This window comes from Podarcis raffonei, chromosome 13 (genome assembly GCF_027172205.1).
Source record: "Podarcis raffonei isolate rPodRaf1 chromosome 13, rPodRaf1.pri, whole genome shotgun sequence".
NCBI lineage: Eukaryota > Metazoa > Chordata > Lepidosauria > Squamata > Lacertidae > Podarcis > Podarcis raffonei.
Genome location: NC_070614.1, coordinates 11614210 through 11637203, shown reverse-complemented (window position 1 = coordinate 11637203; position 22994 = coordinate 11614210). Strand labels below are relative to the sequence as shown.

The following is a 22994-nucleotide window of genomic DNA, read 5'->3' as shown; positions in this document are numbered from 1 at the left end:
GAAAAAGAGTGATTTGAACAAGGGTCATTTGGCACAATAACTATGGTCACATCCACAGCACACATTTAGAGCGCTCTCATACCCTTAACAGACATGAAGACTCTTGAGACTTCTGTGGGTGGTATCCAGCTAAGTATTACGTAAGGACAACCCATTGAAATTTATGGAACTTGGTCATGTTCATTAATTTCAGTGGGTCTACTTGTGAGCAACACTTAGCTGAATACCACAATGTAGTTCAAGGGTGCTGAGAATTAGATTTATAAATCATATTTCAACGTTCTTGTGGAGGAGAGGTCAAACTCACACCATTCACCAAATTTCAATCTAGGTTACTTGTACAAACCAATGTTTCATTTTGTAATGCATTATTAAGCTTAATAGTTAGTTCACACTGTTTAAAAATTAAGAACTTGAGTTTTCATTATTAGCCTAGAACTGTTTTTAGAAAGTATCTAAAAACTGTATGCAGTGACTATATAACAAATACCTCAGTTCAAGTGAGTCACTAAGTGCAGGCATTCCTGGCCATTCTTGTAATTCAAGAGTTGTACAAGAGTCTTGAATTATCTTTAGATTTATTCCTAAGTGACGGAATGGGAAGAGGGCACTAGGAGCTATCTCCAGTTACAAATGTGGGCCTAACAGAACACAGTTTATGCCTCCAAGATGGAGTAAACTATAGGCAACTCATCTCCAAAAGAAGTGTTCACAGAGTAAGGCTCCTGGTCACAGCATTTGTTGGTGCCACAAGCAGTCAAGTCTGCGATTCTGAATATTCTCTGTGCACTCTTATGCTGAAATGGATATGATAATCCCAATTAACCCCAAACCTCTCCAATGACAGCTATGCAAAAGTTACAAGGATAAGTCCTTATATTACATAACACCTGCTATTTATATACCTCCATATTGCACGATATTTCTATGATCCCCTCTCTTGTAAACTACTGAGAATATTTAGCTGTTCATTCATTTCAGCTTAGCTACTTAGCCTCAGTCTAGCCTTGCCTTGTAAATATGACTATCACAATTTCAATGAATTCCCATATCGGTTTTGTATCACTGCACCCAGTATTTGCAAACTTTTTTTACTGTACCCCAAAACCTGGTTACTACAACATTAGCTACTGAATGCCTAATTCCTGCTATCTGAAGGTTAGAGTTGGGTATACCAGCCTAAATGTATGCTAAGAGGTGCAGTTAAGTTCACTGTAGTTGGGAAGGGCCATGCTAATAACATTTTATTAACATTAACAGGCAATAACTGTTCATGAACTCTGTATCGACGGTTCTTGTTTTTTAACTAATGACAAAATGGCTGCCCACATTGTGTTCAGCACTGGTGTTAACATCCAATACACCTCTATAAATGACCTAAACCACCATGATGACCCTATTTAAATTGAATTTGGGAATACAGAATTTAACCATTTAAGTAGGGAGTTGAAGGCATACAAGAAAGATGTACGTCATGCAGGCATCCCACTACTTTTTTTTTAAATGGGATTTTATGCAAGAGCTATACAAAAGCATCATTCAATGGGACTTTATACCTAGCATATGTGTTTTTAAATAGTCTCCAGGTTAGCTAATATAGAATTTGCTTTTACAAAAATGTCTTCTTTTCTCAGGTGAGGCAAAATGGTGGAAGTTGTGCGCTGATTATTTAGGACCAAATATATAGGGAAATAAAATCTGAAACTCTGAAGCATGTTAAGTTCTTCATTCTGCCTAAAGAGCCAGGTAAAATCCACTGGGAGGCATTTTGTGAACAGAAACCTAGGTTTACCTTGATGATCCCAGAAGTGATACTTACATATTCTTTAATATCCTTTGATTTTACAGCTTTGTATGAGTAATATGCAGGATAAAGAGTGCCAAACACAAGCCTGGAAGAGGGGGAAAAGAGCAAAGATCATTTTCTGCCACCGGGAAATGTATCTTTTTGAGAAGTAATGACCACTTCAGGGACATTTTCTCTGAAATATTTTACTCTTAATTCCTGCCTCAGTTTAACTCCTTTCAGTGAGAACAAAACTACATACATGTAGAATCCAGATTAAATTAAATTAAATTAAATTCTCTCCTCAGAGTACTGCAGAAGAACAATGTCAATCAACATTTGATGATCTTCTACTGGTCAACAATAGAAAGTGTCCTTTCATACTGCATCACGGTGTGGTACGCTGGTTTGACATCAACTGATAAGAAGTGCCTACAGAGGGTGGTGAATACAGCACAAGATATTATGGGCTGTCCCGTGAATCTGCTGGATGAAATAGCGGAAGAACGTTGCCTGAGGAGAGTGAGGGAAATTCTCAGGGGTGATTCACACCCTGGCCGGCACTTTCTTGATCTCCTGCCCTCAGGCAGAAGATATAGAAGCATGATTAGTCGCACCAACAGGGTAAAGAACAGCTTCTATCCGTGGGCTGTTAGGCTGCTGGATGAAAAGATAACAACAGGGCAACTGACTTTTGGGTTTGGTGGGTGTGCGTTAGTAAACGAGGGGAATCAAGACTAAGAGAGCTGGGGGGGGGTGCTCGTGTAATCTCACTGTATACAAGTTGTACAAGTGACAATAAATTATTTCCTTTCATTTCATTTCATTCATCTTTTAAAAGTACACCCCACTCTTCCTCCCAAGTGTCCAGTGCAGCAAATGAGTGTGAAAAGGATAAAATCATCTTAAAAACAATTCAAATGCAGATGCAAACTGGGAAAGATCTCGGCTGAAATGGCTTGTTGAAAGATCCAGCAGGTGCCAACCCCCCCCCCCCCAGAGATGGCTCCTGTCCAATTTTTCAAGGGCAGGTAATTCCAAAGACCAGGTGCTACTATACTAAAAGCTTGGTTCCTACATTGTGCAGAATGGACCTCCAGATAAAGATGGCGTCTGCAGGAGGCCCTCACGATATATATGGGGTGAGATGATCTATTTGGGTATCTTGGCCCCAAATTGTACAGGGCATCATACACCAAAATCAACACAAAATCAACTTCGCATGGTAGCTAATTGATAGCCAGTTCAATTATTTCAACTGTGGGGTAATGTGTTGGCAATATCCTGCCGCAGGGAGCAGTCACACCATTGCATTTCACACCAGCTACAGCTTTCAGACCCTCCACAAGGGCAGCCCCATATAGAGTACATTGCAGTAATCCAGACTTTAGGCTTCCAGTGAATGGACAACAGTGGTAAGGCTACCCTGGTCCAGAAAATGCTGCAGTCGTCTTACTAGCTGAAGTGGATAGAAGATATTCCTGGCCACTGAGGTCACCTGGGCCTTCAGGAGCATCCTCAGATTATGAACCTGCTCTTTCCGGGACAGTGCAACCCCATGCAAATAAGTAATTGGCTCAGTAACCACCCACCCACAGTGCTTCTGTCTTGCCAGGATACTGGTCCTCATCCAGTTCTCTGTTGAGTCCAAGCACTGGCTCAGGCTTTGCATAGCCTCACCTGATTCAGATGTTGGAGAGAAGTAGAGCTGGGGATCATCAGCATACTGGTGACACCTTGCTTGACATCTCTCCCAATGGCCACTCCCAATGGCTTCATATAGATGTTAAATAGTACTAGAGAGAAAACTACCGTACAGCACAAGTACCAGGAGGCTGAAAGACCATCACCCAATGCTATTCTCTGAAGCTGGATATAGCATCAGAACCACTGTAGAACAGTGTGTCTAATACCCATCCAACTATATTGGCTCAGAAGGATACCATGGTATCAAAAGCCACTGAGAGATCAAGTAAGGATGACACACAAAGCTGCACTTATCAGGGGAAGAACACTACTATACCAAGCTGTCCTGGCAAGCTGCCAACACTCCTTTTCTACAGATATATATTAGATGTGCAGATGTTCTGCTTGACCCTGTTCATCTTGGTTTCTGAAGGCTTACCAAGGCAATCAGTCAAATTCTAACTTGACTTTCACTAATGCATTGCACCAGGAAGACCAGCTGTTCTTCAAGGAGGAGTCATAATCCCATTAAAGAAGGCATTCTCACATCCCCATGGTATTAGGGAATTATAGGCCAGCTTTTAAGTAATCATTCCCGGCCAAGTTGCTGAAGCCTGACGTGGCAAATCAGCTCCAAGTGCTTTCAGCTGAAAGTGATTGTCTAGATTCATTTCCATCTGGCTTCCGGCCAGGATTCACAACTGAATCCGCCTTAATCAATCTGGTAGAGTACCTGTAATGGCAGAGATGGTGTGACTCGGCTGAGTCTCCTGGATCTCTATCTAGGTGGCTTTCAGTATTGGGTCAGCATACTGATGACACACAGTTATATTTCTTCTTTCTCTTTGTGTCAGCTAGGCAGCGTCACTCTGTATGACTGCTTGAGGTCACCAACAGACTGCATAAATTTAAGCTTGGTCCAGGAAAATGGAGACACTAATAGTGGCTGAGTTGTACACAGCTCTGGCTATAAGGCACATGCCTTTTCTTAATGGGGTCAAACTCCACACCAAGACACTGGCTCTGTGCCAACTAATGAGTGCTCTAGAATCTGACTGCTTTCAGCAATCCAGTTGATGGCCATGATCAAGAGTATTTGTTTTTCAGTATCTGCTGTTCTACTGATAGTTTATTACTGAAGAACACTTAAGAACAGAACATATAACAAAGTAAGTGCATTAAAACTGGGCAGTAAGTGCAATTAAACAGCATCCCAATGTCCAAATATGACCAAACTCCGGTAAATAAAGCAGAAAGCCATATATTATCCTGGAACTTACCATTCCAGGATGTTTAAAATGTTCTTGTTGATGCATCCCTCAGAGGTTTATATTAATGAAGTTATTTTCAACGTGAGGCAAACAAAAAAACTGTGCAGAAATTTAATTCATGAAATCTATGAAAAATTCTAAAATTTTGACTTTAGAAACACTATGGCCATGGGTTGCCCAATCCTACAGTTCAGTAATGCTGGCTCGAGTGCTTTAGGATTTGATGTAAGTACTCTTACTAGACTACTTACTACAGTGCAAAGCTATCCCAGATTATTCCCATTTCCAGTCCACACCGTGATCAACTCCCGCCCGGGAACCAATATCCCCACTGTGGAAGGATGTGTGGGTCCAGAATTGGCCTCCATAGTCACTTACGGACTCATTGTTAAAACCTTGTTTATGGAAGACAATCTTACTCGGCTACAAGTGATCGCCAAAGAAGAAGAAGAAGCTACGGAAGAGCCATGCTGGATGTGTTACAGGGGAGGAGCAAGCTTATGCTAAATTCTAAACTCCCTCAGATCTTGCTCTTGACACCATGTCAGTGTAATGTTCACCAGTAAAAGGGCTAAATATGTGAAAATGAGAATGATCCCACTGAATTTGACCGCAAGCTAAAAACAACAAGGTAAAAGGTAAAGGACCCCTGGGCGGTTAAGTCCAGTCAAAGGCAACTATGGGGTTGCGGCGCTCATCTCGCCTTCAGGCCAAGGGAGCCGGCGTTTGTCCGCAGACAGCTTTCCGGGTCATGTGGCCAGCATGACTAAACTGCTTCTGGCGCAACGGAACACCATGACAGAAACCAGAGCGCACGGAAACACCGTTTACCTTCCTGCCACAGCAGTACCTATTTATCTACTTGCACTAGTGTACTTTCGAACTGCTAGTTTGGCAGGAGCTGGGACAGAGCAACAGGAGCTCACTCTGTTGTGGGGATTTGAACCGCCGACCTTCCGATCAGCAAGCCCAAGAGGCTCAGTGGTTTAGACCACAGCGCTGAATTCAACAGCAAGCTAAAAACAACAACACCCACTGCTCTGCCCCTTCATGCCATCATGATGGAACACAGGATTCAGACTAACTCTGCAGCCAATCACAACACAGCTATAGCATGGTGAAAACTCTTTCCAGGGAGCCCATCACGCAGATGACAGGGTAGAGAGTGTGGGGCCATTTCTCTGTGGCCTCATAGGGTGCACACAAGGGGGGATTTTTATAATAGGAACCAGGAAGAAAAAGGAATTTTGCACAAATAACCCGTCCAAACACATATATATAATGAAAGCAGGTTGCTAATACTCGGAATTCGCCCTAAGCATTGTGGAGCAAGATGCAAATCACAGTACAGACTTTACCAGAAGCAGTCACTCACTTAAAGTGCTCCGTGAGCCTTGTTTAGATGTTACAGCAAGTACAGTGGTACCTCTGGTTATGTACTTAATTTGTTCCGGAGGTCCGTTCTTAACCTGAAACTGTTCTTAACCTGAAGCACCACTTAAGCTAATGGGGCCTCCCGCTGCCGCCCTGCGATTTCTGCTCTCATCCTCAACCTGAGGTACTATTTCTGGGTTAGCAGAGTCTGTAACCTGAAGCGTATGTAACCCGAGGTACCACTGTACAATGAATGTGCACTACGGGTGGGAAGAAGGTAGAAAGGGGTGGAAGCGAAGCACTCTGTCAGCTGCTGCCACCATCACTCCGCAGCTACAGAATAGGTAAAACCCACAGTCCCCAGCAGGACAGAGCCATTCGGAAGCGTGGAAACATAGGACTTGCGTTTCCAGGTCTTCCTTCCCTTAAAGAGCAGGCAGAAACTGATTATTATTATTATTTATTGAATTTATACACCATCCTATTCCCGGAGGTCTCAAGAACAAAATCAAAATATAAAACCACAAAATATATAATCAAAATAAAAACAACAAACCAGTAACCGCTCCCCCATAAAAAAACCACATTTTAAAAGGGCATAGGATGTCAATCAGATCAGCCAAAGGCCTAGTTAAAAAAAGAATGTTTTTGCCTGGTGCCTCAAGGTGCATAATGAAGGTGTCAGGCGAACTTCCCTGGGGAGAACATTCCACAGACGGGGAGCCACTGCAGAGAAGGCCCCGTTCTCATGTTGCCACCCTCTGGACCTCTCAAGAAGGCACATGTAGAAGGACCTCAGAGGATGATCTCAGGGTCCAGGAAGGTTCATATGACAAGAGGCGGTCCCTGAGGTATTGTGGTCCTGAGCTGTTAAGGCTTTATAGGTCAAAACCAGCACTTTGAATTGGACTCAGAAACTAATCGGTAGCCAGTGCAGTCGGACCAGGATCGGTGTAATATACTCAAACCGTCTTGCTCCAATAAGCAACCTGGCTGCTGAATTCTGCATTAGCTGAAGCTTCCGAACCGTCTTCAGAGGCAGCCCTGTGTAGTGAGAGCCAGTGTGGTGTAGTGGTTAAGAGCGGTAGATTTGTAATCTGGGGAACCGGGATCGTGTCTCCGCTCCTCCACATGCAGCTGCTGGGTGACCTTGGGCTAGTCACACTTCTTTGAAGTCTCTCAGCCTCACTCACCTCACAGAGTGTTTGTTGTGGGGGAGGAAGGGAAAGGAGAATGTTAGCCGCTTTGAGACTCCTTCGGGTAGTGATAAAGCGAGATATCAAATCTAAACTCTTCTTATAATGCATTGCAGTAATCTATCTTTGGGGTTACCATGTTCCCACAACTGGTGTGGCTGATGTTGCAGTTAGGCAGCCACACCAATTGTAGGCACTAGGTGTGGGCACTCTGGCCCACTCCAAGAAAGCTGGGATTATATTCATTTGCTCCCTTACTTTCTCTTCTCCATTCCCCCCAACCCCATTACCTTTATATATGGGTTAGCACTGACAAGACTAATAAGGTATTGACCTGACCTCCCCACACGCCATCCTTTCAGGCACTTTCCCGCCAGCCTGGCTCCAATACCAAAATTGATCCAGGAAGGGAGGCGGGAGAAAAGTTATTAAACAGAATGCACCGAGGTAAAGGGATCAGCCCCTCCCCTCCTTACTTCCTGCACACTCCTCTCCTCACTTGGTATGTGAAGAAGCACATCTGACCAAACAAATGTGGCAGTTCTGTCACATCCAGTTTGCCCTAAGGGTGCATGTTCAAAACGGCTTAACACAGATTAGCTATCCTTGCTGTACAATCAATCTGGTACAAGTTCAGCAAAAAGATATCTTTCTCGCCCACCCTGGCTGTCAGTAAAGTTCAGAATTCAATCAGAGTCAGTTACTGTCAGTAGACGCATGGCGGTGGTAAAATATTTATACTGCATTAATTTATATAAAATAAAAGAACGTTTTATCAAACGTTCTACTTATTCAAAGTTACACAAGAGGGTTTGTGGCATAGCAGAGACATTGCGCAGAACGGTTAGCCTCGCTTTGGTCTAAACCACTGAGCCTAGGGCTTGCCGATCGGAAGGTTGGCGGTTCAAATCCCTGTGACGGGGTGAGCTCCTGTTGCTCGGTCACAGCTCTTGCCAACCTAGCAGTTTGAAAGCATGCCAGTGCAAGTACATAAATAGGTACTGCTTCAGCGGGAAGGTAAACGGTGTTTCCGTGCGTTGCTCTGGTTTCGCCAGAAGCGGCTTAGTCATGCTGGCCACATGACCTGGAAAAACTGTCTGTGGACAAACATCGGCTCCCTCGGCCAGTAAAGCGAGATGAGCCCGACTTAACTGTCAGGGGTCCTTTACCTTTACCTTTTTTTAAATAGTGAAATATCTATCCCAAACATTTGTTTAAATAAAATCTTACAGCCCAAAGAAGCATAAAAGGCCTCTAAAAAGCCTGACCAGATTTCTCTCTCTCTCTCCCTCTCTCCTAAATTATAACTGTACCACACTTTTTTCCAGTTCATTTTTCTCCTTCATGAGCTTGGCTTGTTGCTATCTCATGTTCTTGTTTCCTGCAAAATAAGACTCCAGCGTTTGACAACTAACATTTGCTCCTTTCGTTTATCCTAACAACAGAAACTAACTTGGCCTTACGGAGACAGCTGGATTTATAGGCTCTGTGGAAAATGGTTATATATGGCAAAGCCCTGGACTGTTTCCCACTGAAGAAGTGTGAGGAGTGCTCCCTGCTGTGTTTACATATGTCTCTAAGAGTCAGACTACATGTTACATTGGAATTCTGTGACTGGAACTCCGATGCAATTTTCTTTTGCTTTCCCAACAGTAACAATGGCTCAAAAGCGACTTCTCTCACATACAGCACCCTTAGGAGGGAGTTATTTGTACTGGTCTTTCAGAGGAAATATGTTTCCCACCCCTATATCAGTGTATGCAGTTTGTGCATACTGTTTGTGACAGGGAGAAAATATAGCATGAGAGGGAAAGTGCAAAGGAGTGTAGCTGGTAAAAGGGGACAGCGCTCAAGCAAGGGCGACTTGAGGTAAGTCGCCATGCAAAGGAGTTAAATCAGGGGACATTTTGCTTTGTGGGCATTTCCACACCACACTCCCAGCAATCTGTTTCAGGGTACCGTGAAAGGAGGTGAAAGGATTTGGCTACTTAATTGTTGTAAGTTTTGTGGGGTTAAAAAATACAGTGGAACCTCGGTTGTCGAACGCCTCAGAAGCCAAACAGTTCAGAACCCAAACGCCGACAACCTGGAAGTGAATGCTTCCGTTTTTGAACGCGCCTCAGAAGTCAAACAGCTTCCAAGATGCGTTTCTCCATTTTTTAAAAGGAATTGCGCTATTGTTGTCAAACGGTCTTCCGGAACAGATTGCGTTTGACAACCGAGGTTCCACTGTATGTGGCATGCAAGTGTTTTAAGTAAACAAAGGGTACACTTTTTGCACTAGGCCATGCCCAATCCTGGTGAGGCTGAGCACATGGAAAGATTTGGAGAAAGCAGCACCAAAAAGTGGTTGAGGCATTGATGCCAAAGGCTGTTAATAATGCACAGGCTAGTTCAGGAAACATGAACTAGAGTCAGGAGTCAGCAAACTTTTTCAGCAGGGGGCCGGTCCACTGTCCCTCAGACCTTGTGGGGGGCCGGACTATATTTCTTTTGGGGGAAATGAATGAATTCCTATACCCCACAAATATCCTACTCATGTAAAAACACCAGGCAGGCCCCACAAATAATCCAGAGATGCATTTTAAATAAAAGCACACATTCCACTCATGTAAAAACATGCTGATTCCCGGACCGTCCGTGGGCCGGCTTTAGAAGGCGATTGGGCCGCATCCGGCCCCCGGGCCTTAGTTTGCCTACCCATGAACTACAGTCATACCTCAGGTTAAATATGCTTCAGGTTGAGCGTTTTCGGGTTGCGCTCCACGGCGAACCGGAAGTAACGGGACGTGTTACTTCTGGGTTTCACCACTCACACATGCGCAGACGCTCAAAATGACGTCACATGCATGTGCAGAAGCGTCAAATCACAACCCGCAGACACAGGTTGCATTTGCTTCAGGATGTGAACGGGGCTCCAGAACGGATCCCGTTCGCATCCAGAGGTACCACTGTACTAGGCAAACAATGTCAACCAGAGACAGGTTCTTCAGTACCGTGGACAGTTCACAGCAAGTAGACAACTTGTTCCAAGGAGACCCACTCAACTGAGAGCTTATATTATCCCTCCTATGTTCCTCTCCTTCCTGAGGATGGAAAGGGGTAGCCTTGTCACCTGGAGCCTACCACTCCATCTCCTATTTCCCGCAAAGTGCATTGCCTGCTTTGGTGAGCAGGGCCTGGGGTGAACTCTTTGGCGGTGAAGGTGTCGGCCTCTCAGGGGAATCTGACTGGAAGGTTCAAGCCTGGCATCGGGGCCTGGGTGCAGCACCTCTGCAATCCGCATCAATGGCTTTCACAACCTAGCTTGGCACACTCGCTATGTGTCAGTGTCCAAGTCACTTTTGGCGGGGTCACAACAGACTGTGTGATCTGGGAGAGGATGAACACGGCCCCACTGTTAAAGCAACTAGGCCAATGCTCCCTCTTGTTCTGTTGGATGCTAAACTGCAAATACAGTATGGCAAGACCCAAAAGTGTAACAGCAACTGGCATTCATTCCCTCTTCCATTCTGAGGGATGGCAAGGTGAAGGCTTTGTTCTCTGTGATGTTGTCTCATAGACGTATCTGAATGGTTATGCGGCCCCATTATGTCAACACATTTACACTATCCCCGATTGCCTGGGATCACATTGTAAGGGAAACAATTAAAAATAGGCCAAAGGAGAATAAAGAGAAGCTGTAAACATAATTTTTCAGTTTTGTGCCTCCTCAAAGAGCTTTATCAAATGTGAAAGAGCTACACCACAGCTCTAGCTGCAAGCTTAATGCTGAGATTGTCTCCTTCTTGAACAGGGATGTCGATTACTACTATGGCTCACAACACCAATCTAGAGTGCCTGCTAATATGCATTGGTCATCTAATTAAACATTCTTCAATTATTAAATTATTCCCTATTTAATTACATTTTGCTTTAAACAAATTACTGGAACATTTCTGAAACACACTGAATAGGCATTCATACAAGTCCACTCCCTGTTTGTGGAAGAATCCGCGATGCTGTGCTAAGAGGAACACCAGTCCCTTTTCCCTTAGCACTTTCACGCAGAAAGTATCCAAAGTATCCAAAGGGGTCTTAACCAAAATACAGAAGCACAATGTATGCAAAAGGATTTGTTGAAGAGAAACCCAATAATCTGAAACGATAAGCTTTAGCAGAACAATTCCTGTTGCAGATGACACCAAACTGGGAGGGGTGGCTAACACCCCAGAGGACAGGATCACACTTCAAAACGACCTTGACAGATTAGAGAACTGGGCCAAAACAAACAAGATGAATTTTAACAGGGAGAAATGTAAAGTATTGCACTTGGGCAAAAAAAATGAGAGGCACAAATACAGGATGGGTGACACCTGGCTTGAGAGCAGTACATGTGAAAAGGATCTAGGAGTCTTGGTTGACCACAAACTTGACATGAGCCAACAGTGTGACGCGGCAGCTAAAAAAGCCAATGCAATTCTGGGCTGCATCAATAGGAGTATAGCATCTAGATCAAGGGAAGTAATAGTGCCACTGTATTCTGCTCTGGTCAGACCTCACCTGGAGTACTGTGTCCAGTTCTGGGCACCACAGTTCAAGAAGGACACTGACAAACTGGAACGTGTCCAGAGGAGGGCAACCAAAATGGTCAAAGGCCTGGAAATGATGCCTTATGAGGAACGGCTAAAGGAGCTGGGCATGTTTAGCCTGGAGAAGAGGAGGTTAAGGGGTGATATGATAGCCATGTTCAAATATATAAAAGGATGTCACATAGAGGAGGGAGAAAGGTTGTTTTCTACTGCTCCAGAGAAGCGGACACGGAGCAATGGATCCAAACTACAAGAAAGAAGATTCCACCTAAACATTAGGAAGAACTTCCTGACAGTAAGAGCTGTTTGACAGTGGAATTTGCTGCCAAGGAGTGTAGTGGAGTCTCCTTCTTTGGAGGTCTTTAAGCAGAGGCTTGACAACCATATGTCAGGAGTGCTCTGACGGTGTTTCCTGCTTGGCAGGGGGTTGGACTCGATGGCCCTTGTAGTCTCTTCCAACTCTATGATTCTATGATTCTATGTTCTTAAAAACCACCATTCTCACAAACTCTCCAGCAATAATACACAATGTTATTTTACCTGTGCCAACCTAAAAACAAGCAAGGCTACTGCCCTGCAATCTCATGAGGAAAGTTCAACCAAAATATAGTTAGCAAAAATATAGTTAACAAAAAGGAAAGAAAAAAGCCATGGTCAACGCCAGCACTCTTTCCACATTGAGAAATTCTAAATAATTGTGCCATAACATGGTTTTGAATTTGACTGGGACTCTACACTTTAGCTTAATTCGCTTATACAGTGGTACCTCGGGTTAAGTACTTAATTCGTTCCGGAGTAACCTGAAACTGTTCTTAACCTGAAGCACCACTTTAGCTAATGGGGCCTCCTGCTGCTACCGCGCCGCCAAAGCACTTTTTCTGTTCTCATCCTGAAGCAAAGTTCTTAACCTGAGGTAAAATTTCTGGGTTAGCGGAGTCTGTAACCTGAAGTGTATGTAACCTGAAGCATGTGTAACCCGAGGTACCACTGTAGTTAATTCTGGACTGCATAGCCACTGCGGTGGAAACCGGCCTACTAAACCGAGTAAATTCTATAAAAGAAATGTTTCATGGCTTTCCTAGTGACACCGCAACCCATCTGAGCTTTGCTTCCCTGGTTGCCATGGTGGTAGAACCTCCTGGTAGTTGAGCTTCTGAGAGCCTCCTAAGTTTACAGCACTGCTGGGATAACAAATTCTTCATAGGTCCCTGGCAAAACAAAATTGTGCTTCCCCCAAACCAGCACAGAGAAGCTGTAAACTTCTCATCTAAACAAATGCTGCTGCAATATTTCAGTTTGTGTTCTGGGGGGCATGTGCTAGCTGCAGCCAAGCTATGAGTCCCTGTTTCCTATTACCAGTACCATTTAAATTTGTTTGTTTGTATCTCGCCTCTCCCCTAAAACTGGGACTCAACACGGCTCACAAAAATTAAGACAAATGCAGATAAAACGCACACAGCTAACCATGTATACAAGATTATTGTTAAGAAGTAATTAATCTATCAGGGACGCGGGTGGCGCTGTGGGTAAAACCTCAGCGCCTAGGACTTGCCGATCGCATGGTCGGCGGTTCGAATCCCCGCGGCGGGGTGCGCTCCCGTCGTTCGGTCCCAGCGCCTGCCAACCTAGCAGTTCGAAAGCACCCCCAGGTGCAAGTAGATAAATAGGGACCGCTTACCAGCGGGAAGGTAAACGGCGTTCCGTGTGCTGCGCTGGCTCGCCAGATGCAGCTTGTCACGCTTGCCACGTGACCTGGAAGTGTCTGCGGACAGCGCTGGCTCCCGGCCTATAGAGTGAGATGAGCGCACAACCCTAGAGTCTGGCAAGACTGGCCCGTACGGGCAGGGGTACCTTTACCTTTACCTAATTAATCTATCTATGGAATCAAAACAGTGTAGAAAGCCGTATCTACTAAAATGCAGATAATAATAATAATTTTAGAAACGGTACAGTGAAACCTTGGCTCCTGAACGCCTTGGGAGCCAAACGTTCCAGCTCCTGAACAAATGAAAACCGGAAGTAATTGTTCCGGTTTTTGAACTATCTTTGGAAGCCGAACACCCGGTATGGCTTCTGATTGGCTGCAGGAAGCTGCTGCTCTTGGTTCTCGAACTGTTTCGGGAATTGAGCAGACTCCCGGAATGGATTAAGTTCGGGAACCAAGTTTCCACTGTACCGCACACTGTTAAAGAGTTCTTTTCTTAAAAGCAGTCAGTCCCCAGAATGCTGCCAGAACAAAAGGACAACAAGAAGGGAGTTAGTCTAGCTCGGGCCCACAGCCGTTCCGTGGATCGACGTGGTAATTCTGTGATTTTCTCTTCGGGGCGCCATTTTTTTTCTTGCTGAGGGGACCGACTACCGGGTTGGAAGAGTGCTGGAAATAGCATGTGTGCATGCGCACGGGCAATCCTGCATCGCGGAAGTGCGCCTGAAATAGCGTGTGCGCACGCACCTGTACATATGTGTATACGCTATTTCCGGTGCACTTCTGGGATGGAGGATCACCCGTGCGCATGCGCACACGCTATTTCCAGCGCTCTTCCGACCCAGAAAAGTGCTGGAAATAGCTTGAGCGCATGCATGGGCGCGCATGGGCACACATGCTCCTGCCCACTGAGATGTCTGCCGGGGAATGAATTGGCCCGGCCTCAAAAAACGTTGCCGAGCCTTGGTCTAGCTCCTCTAGGAAAGGAGTTTCAAAATATACTCTGAGTCCTGTAGTGATTTCATGCTCTTTATTGCAGATCGTAAAACAATGATTTAATTGCCCCCCCAAACTCAGGCTTTTATATACATTATTTACACAATGAGTCCCGTCTGATTGGCTGATTCTGCTTCCCTCCTGGAGCCTGATTGGTCTTTTCCTGCAAGCCAATCAGTTGTTGCATTCTAGGATCCTACTTGCCTATTGTTCTAGGATCCAAGCTTAGTACATAACAAGTTTCAAAGCCAGGGAGCAGCCACTGAGAAGGCCCTCTCCCACATTTTCACCAGACGTGCCTGTGAAGGCGACAGAACTGAGAACGTCTCCCCTGGATATCTCAGAACTTGGGCGAGTTTGTATAGGGCAGGGGAAGATATGGTTTCTTTGATACCATTCTTAAGTTCGTAGCAGAAGTAGTTGCTTTTGGAATGTATGTGCAGTGGAGACTCCTCCAATAAACACACAGCACACTAAATGAGAATGTCAAAAATAAAATAAAATAAAATAAAATCTCCTCCCCACAAATCTCAAAGCCACACACTCTTTCCTGTCCCACCCACATTTTAAAGGAAATCAAAACAAGATCAGAATAAAATCAGCAACAGAGAACAGTAGTGTTCAAAAAGCACTGAAACAGGATGCTAACCTTACAAAAACCGAGTTTTTGTCCTTTGATCTTTTGCTTTAGCTTTGGAATGTGAATATTCAGATTAAGTTTTTGCTTTAAAATATGAGTGTGTGTATATGTCTGTGTGTGTGAATGATGTTCCAAGATATGCACATGTGAGCTATTTAAAGAGGGGAGAGATTACCTGTTTAGTGAATGTGTGAATATTTGCAAATATAAATAGATCAATCATTTGACTAACATTATGGTGACTAATATTTCGTAAATCAGCTTGCAACCCTAACAGAATGTAAAAGAAAACTAATATGAAATGGTTTGTAAAGCAATGTGGACATGGGAGAAAGCTGTGTCACGTAATTAATTACAGCATTTAAAAAATTGCAATAAGTCCTCATGGCAGTCACAATAAAAATCTCTGGAAGAAGTTCAGAGAAGATGTGATGATAAATAAGGGGTGGGATGTATATTTATTGCAAATAAAACCAATACTCTAAAGCAGTTGTTATACACAAAAAGTTACCCCTATTGAATTTTATTTCTTTTTTCTAAAAATAATTAAGTAATCTGCCTTTACTTTTCACAATCTTTAGCTGCTTTAGACACCTAGCCCCTAGAAGCTCAGACATCTAGAGCTGAAAGGGAAACCTGTTTCTAATTTAAGCAGCCACGGCTGTCTTGAAGCAAGACCTGTCTTTTAGAAGGAGTCTCTGCATCATTCTGACTTGAGTGACTGGACATCAGTTGCTGGACACTGGCGAACAGGTGAGATTGTCCATTCAGAGGTTATAGACACTGAAATGACCTTAGCCCACCCCGTTCTTCCCAGTCCATCTGAGAGCCAAGCTTCTCATCTTAGCTTCCACCCAACCCAACGCCTTTTATGCAGAGCAGAGAATTGAATTACCCTTGCCCAGAATTCACATATGGTTAAAAGTAAGCTGATGAAGAGCCTCTTTGCTGGAAAGGGCTGCCTCTATCAAATCTGAAACAAGACTCATCTTCTTAGTCACCCAAGCTTTTTTTAAAAAATCCCAGCCTCCTTTAAATGTTTCAGGAAAGCAATAGTCACACATAAATTAATGTTGTTTAGCTTTCTCTGAAGACATCTGAAGGCTGTTCCCTGTTCAGGGAAGTTTTTAATGTGTGACATTTTAGTGTAATTTTTGTCTTTGTTGGAAGCCACCCAGAGTGGCTGGGGAAACCCAGCCAGATGGGCGGGGTACAAATAATAAATAATTATTATTATTATTAATTTTACTCTCTGAAACAGCAACTCTCTTTCATTACTATTATTATGATTAATTAATTAAAACTGTATGCCACCTTTCATCCGAAGATCACAGGGTGGTTCACAACATAAAAATACAAAATGAGAATGTGTCGTAAAAATTATAATAGGAATATAAATCCAAATATAAGATCAAAAAAGGTAGGAGAGAATCCTGACAACAAGATTTGCATTTCAGTCATTCAGAAAACCTGAAAGTTCCTTCCTAGGAGATAGGAGATGAAATAAGAAAAGCAGATCAGAGACTATTTATGTATGCTACGACTGCCGCTAGAATCTTAGTAGCCCCAAAATGGACAACTCAGGAAATACCAACACTAATGGAGTGGCAGACAAAAATGGTTGAATATGTAGAATTAGCAAAACTGACCCACAGGATCCGTAACCAAGAGGAAACAAAGTTCAAAAATGGAGTAAATTTGTTGAGTATATAGGTAATAACCATAGAAGCTTAAAGACTGTAGTAGGATTAAAATTATTATTTTTTATGTGTATAGGATGCTACTAAAAACCTGCGGAAAAAGAGGAAATTCAATATGAAAGCCTGTTGAAGGGAGGGAGGGAAGTCTGTGCACAACAGAGTGTTTAGAAAATAAGTAGACATATGATTGTTGAATTTTAGAGTATTTATTTTGTTGGTGTATGTTAAAGAAAACTCAATAAAAAGCATTTTGAAAAAAAGAAAACCTGAAAGTTAAATAAGATGAAGGGTTAAAAAAAAAAGCATTTTGTGAACAGAATTTCCAAAGGATGTTGAGCTTCCCATAAGTGCTCTCCTTCCTCAGAAGTTTGTATCTTCAGTCTTCAGGAGACTAGTAAACATTCTTTGTTTTTAACCAGGCAACTCCTTTCCTTTTTTGGCCATGCCCCACCTAAGCATCTCTAAATCCTGATCCCACCCCCCCGTGAAATACAATTCTTATTACAGTGGTACCTCAGGTTACATATGCTTCAGGTTACAGACTCCGCTAACCCAGAAATAGTGCTTCAGGTTAAGAACTTTGCTTCAGGATAAGAACAGAAATCGTGCTCCGGTGGCGCGGCGGCAGCAGGAGGCCCCATTAGCTAAAGTGGTACCTCAGGTTAAGAACAGTTTCAGGTTAAGAACGGACCTTTGGAATGAATTAAGTACTTATCCTGAGGTACCACTGTATTCAAAAAGTGAACTCCTATTCATGTGGAGGAAGCCTAAAAGGCCATTAACTGTTAATAACTCATTCTCGAATTGCCCCCCTTAAAAATCAAATTGCCCCACACTGGAAACCACGGAGTTCGAGTGTCCTCATCAGTTTCTGCTTTTTGTTCCAAGGACCCTAGGCATAACTTTCAAGAGAGTCAACATTTAAGCAAAATGAATCTCACTTATAATCAAAATGTCTCAGGGTGCATTATCATTGCTACTATATTTATTACTGTTGTTGTGCTCACTGGGCTTCCAGACATTAGCAACAGAGACCACAACTGGAAGCAAACTGGGAAATACATTCAAAGTCGCCTTATTCGGGTCAGACAATTCCACTGATCCACTTAACCCGACAGTCCAGCAGCTCTCCCTTCTGGCGGTACCCTCACTGCGAGAAGTGAGGTTACAGGGAACCAGGCAGAGGGCCTTCTCGGTGGTGGCGCCCGCCCTGTGGAACACCCTCCCATCAGATACTAAGGCATGGGTTGGCAACCTAAGGCCCAGGGGCCGAATCCAGCCCAATCACCTTCTAAATCCGGCCCACAGACGGTCTGGGAATCAGCGTGTTTTTACAAGAGTAGAATGTGTCATTTTACTTAAAATGCATCTCTGGGTTATTTGTGGGGCCTGCTTGGTGTTTTTACATGAGTAGAATATGTGCTTTTATTTAAAATGCATCTCTGGGTTATTTGTGGGGCATAGGAATTCATTCATTCCCCCCCCCCCAAAAAATAGTCTGGCCCCCCACAAGGTCTGAGGAACAGTGGACCGGCCCCCTGCTTAAAAAGGTTGCTGACCCCTGTGATAAGGAAATAAACAACTACCTGACTTTTAGAAGACATCTGAAGGCAGCCCTGTTTAGGGAAGTTTTTAATATTTGATGTTTTATTCTGTTTTTAATCTGTTGGGAGCCGCCCAGAGTGGCTGGGCAGGGTTTAAATAATAATAATAATTATTATTATTATTAAACCAGCATTTTCCACACTTCCAGCAGCAAATATTACTATTTCCATAGAGCTTAGCTTGTGCTAAAGAAGCCATATGCCACCGCATTAATTTTTGTGTGTGGCATCCTTCAGAGTACGTTTAATCAATAGCAGGCCTGCACAACTTGTTATTCAGTCAATGCAGCCCTACAGCAGCAATGTGTCCTACCAGGTGCATAACAACTGCTGTCTTTTCCTTATCCAAGGTTGGCAGCAAAATCAAGAGGTTTTAACAGCTCAGTAGGTCAAAGCAGTGCAGGCGTGATATACACAGACAGCTTTGGCCTGGCTGCCTGCCTGCTCTCTTCTTTTTCTTTTTTTATATTTCTTTTTATTTATTCAATCAAAACCATACAGTTCAACAACATACCGAAACAAAAAACAAAGAAAAGGCAATACAATTGCATGAAAATTGAAATGAAACACACACAAGATACAAAATTAAGTTGTTGCATTCACAACCCCTGGGAATATTAAGAATACTGTTGACATTGGAGGGTGGTAACATGTCCTTAAAAAAAAAAAGAATTTGCTTTGTTTACCCCTGCATCCATAATGCATTTCTGAGTGTCTGGGTGTTATCCACCAACGATAACTGTGAAAAACTGAAGTCTAGAAACTATGTACTCAGGACTGACAATGCACTTTTGAAAAGCCTTTTTGCACTGATAATTTGTGATTTGTATCAGATATATCTTTACTCCCCATATATTCTATTGCAAAACTTCTTTTAAAATTGCTTCCATATTTCCTCAACAGATTTATTTACATCACTTGTAGCTTTCATAACATAGCTATCCTGTTCATGTGCAGAGCTTCTCAAGACTTACTGAACAAACGGTTAATTGTGAAAACATCAACTGGTTTCTACATCCTTCCGATATTAAATTTCACAGTTGTTATTAAATTTGCTACCAATTCTGTATAAAATGCTTTCAGCAGAGTCATAAGATGTGGAAAGAAGAGTCTACACAGAACACACAAGTTCTCTTCGAGAACACTAGTAATCTGCAATACTTAAAGTATCTAGTTTAAATTACTCCATGTAGGAGTAACCTCAGGATTCCAGTCTTAGATCTTCTTCATAGATGGGAACCTGGCCTTACGGTTTGACTTTGAACTTACAGTGGTACCTTGGGTCTCAAACGTAATCCATTCTAGAAGTCTGTTCCAAAACCAAAGCATTCCAAAACCAAGGCGCACTTTCCCATAGAAAGTAATGCAAAATGGATTAATCCGTTCCAGACTTTTAAAAACAACCCCTAAAACAGCCATTTAACATGAATTTTACTATCTAATAAGACCATTGATCCATAAAATGAGAGCAATAAACAATGTACTGTAGTCACACAATCAATCAATCAGTAGCTGAACTGGGTTCCACAAAGTCACAAAAGCAAAACAAAAAAGCCGCAAAAACAAAAATGCAAAATAAATAGCAAAAACAGACAGACCTCAGCGTAACACTCAAATCGGAAGTGTAACACTCAAAACGGAGCATGTTCAGCTTCTGAAAAAAGTTTGCAAACTGGAACACTTCCTTTCGGGTTTGCAGTGTTTGGGTTCCAAGTTGTTTGAGTACCAAGCCGTTTGAGAACCGAGGTACCACTGTATCTCCTTGTACTGTATTGGACCATTGGACTGTTCGATTCCTCTCTAGTGTTGCCCTTGGGACTATGTGCAATATTGGAATTTATCTTAGAGTAGTCCGGGGAACAGGACAGACATACACCCTGGGTCCATGTTCCCCTACTCACAACAGAGCTATGGGGAACACGCCAGTGGTGGCTGGGCCCCCAAGGAAAAAGTGGGGACAGCAAGGACCGCCAGCTTTACTGCTTCATCCAGACAACCAAGAGTCATTGTCAGAGTTCAGGGACATATTCCAGTCAGGCCAACTTTCTCAGGGAGGGTGTGGTGTGGAGTGAGTCCCCAGAGAGGCTTGGAGGGCCAAATTTGGCCCTGAGGTTCCCCAATCCTGACCCGGGGCAAGAGGGCTCACTTCCTTAGCTCTTACGTGAAGAACATTCACACACACCCATTCTTAGGAAAACACTGGTCACAGTTACCTACTGATTTAGTCAAAACAAAAAAAAAAAATTTCCCTTCCAGTAGCACCTTAAAGACCAACTAAGTTAGTTCTTGGTATGAGCTTTCGTGTGCATGCACACTTCTTCAGATACACTTTAAGGTGCTACTGGAAGGAAAAAATTTTTTTGTTTTGACTATGGCAGACCAACACGGCTACCTTTCTGCTACTGATTTAGTGTTCCTGACCCCCTCTGCTGGTCCAAAAACACCCTCTTCCCTGCCGTGCTCATACCATTTTGAGAACTTTCTACAAAGGCTATAATTTATCATTTCATTTCATTTTTAGGTAGCGGAACGCTCCCCACTATACCTTTCCAGTAAGGGAAGTCATCATGCGTTACTAGTTTGAAGGAAAAACAATGGCGAACACCAGAAAAGCTACCCCCAGGACAAATGTTTGTGAACTTAAACAAAAAGACACCATTGTAGATCTCCCCCTCTGGTGCTAAAATGTACATCTACCTGGTGTTTCTACGGCTTTTCTGGGTAGCAGAAAATTACAGACAATTTCTTCCTTCCTTGCAGTTTCCAGTAACGCTTTTAACAAAAGCAGCATCACTAAGATGAGATCATAAGCAATCAATTAAGCTCCTTCCCCTTTACATAAATATTCACTCTCTTTCCTAAGCTATCTCTGCAGCACTGAAATTAGAGTAATGTAATTACTCTGGAGGGGAAGAGAGGTTAAAGCTGCAATCCTGTGCGCATTTACTTTGGAGTAAGCCTTAATTAGCATAGGACTTCGGAGCAAGGTTGCATGGGCCTTGCACTGCGAAAAGGTAAAGTAACAGACAGCTCTTCTGCTTCACTGGCAAAAGGGAATGTTTTAGTGAATAAAATCTAGCATGCACGATCTTGCACATGGACTAGGATCTGCTTCTTAGGGAGCTGGGTGCAGAGCCCCAAAGCAACCCCGAGGCAACAGATATTGTTTTGTGCATGGCAGAGAGAGACATCTGCCACCTGGGAAGAAGGCCGCTCATACAAACATTGGAAGGCAGTAATTGTTATGATGTTCCCTCTAATGCTCCACTAAAAAAAACTTGTGGAGCTGCCAAGAATACATTTCTCAGTCATTCTGGTTATTTCACTTGCAGCAGTTAGCGACTCAAGCCTGCTGGCTTATTCTGATGGAAAGCAACCTCTCCCCTCCCCACATTCCTTATTTTTCTGAATGAAAACTTTTTTTAAATTTTAGATGCTTTATTATTCATTTCCCATATATAATTATACAACACATAATCATCTTCATTTCAGTCAGTCCAATAAAGATATCACAAAAAATATATACAGCTTCAACTATGTGCTTTCTACACAAACCTATGACTTCCCATCCTCTCCGTATTTTCCTTTATATTAAACATCTTGCTTTAATTTATCATGACTATTTTGTAAAAATGTTATTTTCTATTTCGATATCATATTCCATCATATGTATTATTGACAGAAATCATTCAAAGGCAACTACCGTGTTTAGATTACAACTGCTTTTCAAATAATTTTTGAAAATCTAGAATGAACTCCTGTCTGGGCTTGTCTCCGATTCTTTCCGAAAGAGAGGCTAATTCCTAATATTCTGTCAATTTGGATAACCATTCAACTCTGGTAGGGAGTTTGTCATGTTTCCCATTTGTCGCAATAAGCACGTTCGTGGTCACTGTTGTGTACAAAAAAAATTTCCTTGGGGATGAATGAAAACTTAGGAAACGTAGCTGTGTTTTTAAAACAACCCTGCTTCTTCCTCGCCTACACAATAGCCACTTATATATATATAAAAAATCTAACCCATGGCTCTCTCAGAACACAGAGATCATTGCTGAGCATTATGTTCTCCCTACAGATGGTACTTTGGGTGAGATTTCTTAGGGTGACACACACACACACACACACACAAAATAAAGCTTCTCAGTCAGCATATAAATGTCAATTGCACAGCTGAAATTCTATTCAAAGGTAAAGAGAAGACAAAAACGGATGCTCTCATTATCCACAACATGGAAGGGTAATATTTCTTTCTGTCAGGTGAGATGTAGCATTGGAACTACAGCTGGGACGGTCACAATAATATCGAAATCACCACAGAGCGGAGCAACCCTATCCTTAAAATGGTGGACCAGGCAATGACAGCAGGCCTCAACTCACCTCCTATCAGCCGGTGAGACCAATTTCTGGACAAACTACAAAAGTTGTGTTGGACCAATACTTGGCCTCAGTGGTTCGCAAAGGAGGA

At 43.0% G+C, this 22994-nt stretch overlaps 1 protein-coding gene across 3 annotated transcripts in view; it reads right to left on the bottom strand.

Annotated features, from left to right (window-relative positions):
• REEP1 (receptor accessory protein 1) overlaps window positions 1–22994 on the bottom strand; it is a 69480-nt gene that overhangs the window by 36212 nt on the left and 10274 nt on the right. For all 3 annotated transcript variants that reach the window (XM_053361836.1, XM_053361834.1, XM_053361835.1), the window contains exon 2: window positions 1820–1892. In XM_053361836.1, coding sequence (XP_053217811.1) covers window positions 1820–1892 — 73 coding nt within the window. The remainder of the gene's footprint in view (window positions 1–1819; window positions 1893–22994) is intronic.